This window comes from Mercenaria mercenaria, chromosome 9, assembly GCF_021730395.1.
Source record: "Mercenaria mercenaria strain notata chromosome 9, MADL_Memer_1, whole genome shotgun sequence".
Classification (NCBI taxonomy): domain Eukaryota; kingdom Metazoa; phylum Mollusca; class Bivalvia; order Venerida; family Veneridae; genus Mercenaria; species Mercenaria mercenaria.
The window spans coordinates 69203318-69209662 of record NC_069369.1 but is presented as its reverse complement, the minus strand read 5'-3'; the positions used below and the strand labels follow the sequence as shown (position 1 = coordinate 69209662).

The 6345-nt window shown below is 33.3% G+C and overlaps 1 protein-coding gene across 1 annotated transcript; it reads left to right on the top strand.

The window, feature by feature from the left end:
- The first annotated feature begins 5381 nt into the window (after window positions 1-5381).
- Window positions 5382-5900, top strand: LOC123546284 (neuroglobin-like). Its single transcript, XM_045332481.2, has one exon. The coding sequence runs from the start codon at window positions 5382-5384 to the stop codon at window positions 5898-5900; it is 519 nt and encodes a 172-aa protein (XP_045188416.2).
- The last annotated feature ends 445 nt before the right edge of the window (window positions 5901-6345 follow it).

Sequence of the window (6345 nt, the reverse complement as noted above, 5' to 3'; positions counted from 1 at the left end):
GTTATTGTAAAGGTAAATCAAATTTGTAAGAAACCACGCAGAACAAGTTCTTCGTATTCTACTTTTTGGTTTAAGACGGCCAAATGTCTGTTCTAGATTTGATTGAGCATTGTCTCGAAATAAAAACTTATGACAGAGTGACAAGAAAGACGAACCAAGTAACACGAAAACTATTTACAAATTTCAGAAAATTTCACTATTGTATAACGAAATCTAAATTCAGTGTAGGGGTCATATATATTGTGTGGGCTGACAGAGACTAAATATCACATATGAGTTTCGCGTGTGAACAGTATCAAATTTCAAAAGGTTCGATTAATGCATGTAAGTGCTATCACCTTACGTTTCTTTGCAGTTTACATATATTATAACTTGAGACATTTTTTGTATCATGAATAAAATGTAAGTTTAAATTGATGATAAATATTTCGAAATCTATAAAACAAACAGAACCTTTAAACAATACTGTATGTAAAGTGGGAATTGATAGGTCTATTTCAGAAACTGGTTATAGGATAGAATGCAAAATACAATTATGGCAGTTTGAACGAGGTTTTTCTTCACAGAATGTACTATTTGAGGTTTCTTAAAGTAGCGGTCAGATCATATCATGACAGTGTGTAGGCGGCATTGTGACCTTTTTGCACACAATGAACCAGCTTTTAATTAAATGTTTTAGTCTATGGTCACAAGGGTTACTTTATTCAATAACTGTTTTATGTTCACTACCAATTTTTTTTTAATCATTTCTGTTGACAGCCATAAGACTTTTCATAAATGAGACAGTATTGTGCCATTTTTATTAAAATATGTAGTTACTTAAGTGTAAATAATATTTGATAATTAGTGGGCATCAAAATCATTCGTGTCAATTTTCTTTTGCCATGAATGCCAGAAATTATCTTACCTCCTAGTTGTAAATTTGTTTACTGTTGATGAATCTTTTTATCAGTCTTTACAATTTCTGCCTGAATACTTCCTTCGATCAATATCATGTCTAATTTTTTACTTGCTCTCTTGTGATATATACTAGCGCTATTGTCCAACACTCCCTATTAATGTGAGCAATCAATGGCATTTATTTAAGCATTCAAACGTACTATTCGATGCGGTAATCATATCAAAGAATATGAAAAAGAAGCTAAACTGTCAATGATATCAGACCCGGTCATGGTTATCAATTGGGTTTAATGAACGTCTACAACTCGTAGGTAATGACATACCATATTGTTGGCTGGAAGGAAGCAGAAATGAACTGAAGCATATAAATGTCACGAAATTAGGTGACATGAATGCTTCATTAGCAATATATAACAAGACTCATTAATCATAAGGCAAAAGTTCGAAAAGATCAGTATTATAGAAAATGTTGTTAGAAAATGTCTCATTCAATGTTTATTGTATTCATTTATCTAGATGTAAACAATTTTCATTTTGATGTAAACAAAATCTTTATCAATTTATGATCAACTATTATTGAAATTGATAGCGACTTATTGATATTTATGATTCAGTCCCCGAAATAAAGGCCAACATTTGTTTTGTTAAAATGAAATGGTAAATCTTTTGTAATGAGAGTTTACAACTTAACATTAAGTCTGTTAGCTCAATTACATATGCTTTATTCTGTTCTATAATATCTTTTAGAGGTAGGATCACAAATTTCTAAAGGTAGAATAGACATGACAAAAACCTAGAAATGGACTTCATAGACCTTCAGATAACAAAGAAACCCACACTTTTATAAAAGTTTCCTTGATATCATTTAATGAAGTACTGAGATAATTTGTAAATATGTGATCGCAAAGAGAGACAACTCTTGCCACAGGTAATATTTATCAGGTACTTACAAGCATAGATATATATCAGGTTGCTTCCCTTCGTTGTCACACTATTTCACTGTCAATGTATAAAACAAATGTCATAATTTGCTGTGAAATGAAATATGAATAAAATTTAAATAACTGCATAACATTTAACAACTAAATAATAAAAAATGAAGCATCACTACAAAATATGGTGTAACCTACCTCAGTAATGTATTGTACATAATATTTCCTAAGAAAATCTCAACATGTAATGATCAAAACAATCTAATTCTCTCCTTTGCACAGTCACGATTTTTATAACATTTAAGCACATCTTCCGCCAACGAACTTAAGTAAGGATTTTTAATTTCTTTAAGGATATATTTTACCCAGATTTTACACTTTGAAGTATTTATAATGTCTATACAATAATAATTATTATGTTATTTAAGACATGAAATAATTATGTTTATATATTTAAACAACACTGTATTTTAGGTTTGAATTACTATTATTTACAAGTGAACACGGTATTTATAAATAATATATGATTTGCTGCAACAACTGGAAGTTTATTAACCAAAGGGTATCAATAAATAACATTTAATTGTCATTGTAGCTCAACACACACACACACACATTTAGTTAACTTAGTTAACGTACGAATAGTAACTCACTCACTTAGATTCATCAAAAGAAATGTCAAAACAAACAACAGAAAAGTAAAAGAAACAGCTTACAACACCTTTGTCCGCTCGCAGCTTGAATACTGTTCCTCCATATGGCACCCTCGGCAAAAATCCCTCACATACAAAATTGAACGAGAATAACGATCTACAGCTCGATATGTATGTAACAACTATGGTCAAACAAGCAGTGTCACCCAAATGCTTCAAGATCTCAACTGGCAATCCCTTGAACAACGCCGCATCAAAAATTCACTTATTATATTTTTTAAAATTAAGCACAGTCTTATTGCAGTTGACCATGACCACCTCATACCTACAAGGAACCTGAACTACTTGATCCCACAATCCCATACACAATACCATTCTAACTCCTTTTTTCCAGGAACAATTCGTTCCTGGAATGGTCTTCCCCTATACATACAGTCCAGCCCCAGTTTGATTCTATTCACTGAAAGGCTGGCAACTGTAACCTTCTAATTTATATCTATGTTTTTAATCTTAGTAATTGTAGTTCTTTTTAACTTTGCACCTAATGAGCTTGCTCATCTTTTAACAGTCTGTCCCAGACAAGCGCCTCCCAGTTATAATCAGATTTGATTGTTAGGCAGTACACAGTAGATGTAGATGTAGATGTAAGCCAAATTAAATAATACTAATAATAAATTTATAGACTTTACTTTGGTAAAACCACCGACGTTGCGTTAGCCAGCTGGTTGGCTTCCTCACATGAAAAGTTCGAACATTTAACGCAACGAGCGGGACTCGAACCCATATCGGCGAGGGGCATGTAGGTCGAAGTCAGCGAGTTTAACCACTCGGTCACGGAGGTCCCCATATATATTTTAAAAGTGAAAGAAGAGCATGATTGCAAAAAAAAAACATGCAATCTCAAGACATCATGTAACTGATACACATCCCGCATGAACCAGATGTAGCGGACGAATTGCTCGAATGATTAAACTGATGAAAAGCAGATGTAATGATTAATATGGGGTCACTATATACAATATATATATTAGTATTAATAATGATGCGCTTAAATGACGATACAGCAAAGACAAGCGACGATTTATAAAATGTTTTGTCGTTGCAAAATGTTTATACAAACACATGTAATTTAGAAATTTGTCCTCGGGGTTGATGCAAAACATAAAAATGTACACAACTGAAAAGGAACTTGTGGTTAGGGTAAATTAACCTTTAGCCTGCTGCTGGCAAGCAATTTTGCCCTTGCGACCAGTGCAGACTAAGATCATCCGTGCAGGCTGATCATGGTCTGCACTGTTCACTATTCAGTCAGTAAATATTCAGTGAACACCCTTATAATAATGGTATTGCCCAAATTGAATGATAGACCAGTCCATTTTAGAAATTTAGCAAGGTAAAGGTTAAGAGATACTATCCACTTGATATATGCAATTGTGCAACACATATTTGAGCAGTAGCTAAAGAATTTAAGACGGTACATCTTAAAACGCACTGTTAATTATTGAGTTTGGTATACTGACCAACTACAGAAACATGGGGATTCAGTTTATTAAATGTGGACTACTGATTATACTGACCTTAACTATGTCTTTGGAGTGTCATTAACAAGCCGTATGATTGATTTGGTTTATCGACAACTCACTTTTAGCTTATTACTAAGCAGGCATGAAAATCCACTTACCCTCCACAGCAATATAAGAGGTCACCATGTGACCATCTTTTACCCAATGAAAATGCTAGAACCTTGTGGGAATTTAAACTCTTGAAAATTAAATGCAAATTCTCGGGCATGTATGTTGTCTGTAAAATAGATACTTATATAAGACACATTTAATTTTATTAAATGTTACTCTATCCTTCAATTTATGTTAGTTTTGGTGTTACAAAAACTGCATTAAATGCTCAATTATATTAAATGTATCAATCCATAGCAAATATTTGGAAACAAAGTACATTAAACATCTGTTAGCTTATGTATATCTACCTGCGACATCCGCAAACGAAGACAAGCGTAAATGATAAAAACGTATGACAAAAACTATGACAATATTACCATAAAATAAAACAAAAAGACATTTACCTACAAGCAAGGTACCATGTATTTTAAATAAATCACGTGACATCAAATAAGCAATATAAAGGACGCTGTAAATGCGTAAATGCGACAAAATACATAAACAAAAAATAGGATATAAAGCATTTAAACGAACATAAAGGGAAAGTTACCTGTTACAATATATATCAAACAGCGCCTCGAGTTTTTTCATTGAAATTCCAATATCGGAATTATATATAAAGACAGCTGCTGGTAGAGGAAACATTCGCTTTGTGGTAGAAGCAAATTATCGGGAAACTGAAACAGGACCATTTGTTGCTGCTAGCTATACGTTGAATAAAATTAGCAGTTGCCGGGACAAAACACTTAGAGCTGGATTGACTAAATGCCGGTAAATCCTTTTCCACTTTGCATTGCGAAGACGCATCACGGATTAAAACGAACTTGTCACAAATTTGTGTGGATACATGAACTTAATGGAAACTGATAGCACAAATTGAGAAAGTGCTGTGAGGGAACTGCAATTCAAAATCAGTAGTTTGGTGTGTGCAAAACTGTTGAAATATATATAGTGGGATCCTCTTACAGACTACGGGATTCCCAGTAAATAGAGTTGTTTAAAAGACATAGATATCGCGTAAGGTTGCATGATTTATATTTATATTTGAACGTGCATTATAATGGAGTGAAAAAGTATATTCTGTACATTTTATGGTGTGTTTTAAAGTTATCAGCGACAATTAAACTATGGGATGCACAGGCTCGATATCTTACACGAAACATTCGTGCAAACATTTCAACACATACAAAGATCCTGTAAAATCACGTGTAATATTTACAATGAAATGTCCAGTCGAACTTACTCAAGCAGAAAGACAAACAGTGCGACAAACATGGCCAGTGTTGGCCAAGGATTTACAGGGGAATGGTTTACAACTGTTCCTTAGAATATTTGAACTGTGTCCGGAGGTAAAAGTATTGTTTTCTGTAGAAAACGTTCGGCATTCGCAACTTGCAAGGAATGAGATCATCAAAACGCATGGAGCACGATTTGCCATGGCCATCGGGTCCGCAGTAGACAATTTGGACGAATGTTACCGAAAAGACAATAAGTTGAGCAAATTTTTGTTCGAACTTGGACAAAAACATAAGCGGTTCAGGGGATTCAAACCAGAGTATTTTGAAATATTTTATGAAGCGCTTATGTGCCAGTGGGAACGCTGTATGGGTGACCAGTTTACACCGGAAGTATCGGAAGCATGGAGTAATTTGTTTGTTTTTCTGTTGAACAAACTGAAGGAAGGATATTTTTCAAAAGACGTGTCTTTCGAAACTCATTTAAAAATTAAATATAAGTGAGAATATCACTGAGATTATGCTCTACTATTAGACTTGATTCTGTGATACATAAAATGTGTGGTTTTGGTTTTGTGAACTAGTGCATTGTTAATATAAAGAGATCTAAAAGTAAGGTAAAACTGAATCGGATATACAATCATATACTTATTCATGAATCATCGGATGGAGATGTGTTTTGTTTTGTATTTGTACCTTCTAGTCACCCAGTCTGTTCTAAAGACATCATGCGAATAAAGGCACTTACTATAAAACATGCTGATAAAAGACACTGTTTTCTCTTTGAAATTCCATTTAATGTGAATAAAGGCATTTATCATTAAATATTCGTATAAAGAGCATTGTTTTCTCTTTCTGTTTATGGCAAATAAAGGCTTTTACTATAAAATCAGCTTATAAAAGCACTGTTTTCTCTTCCTGTTAAATGCAAATAAAGGCATTTACCATA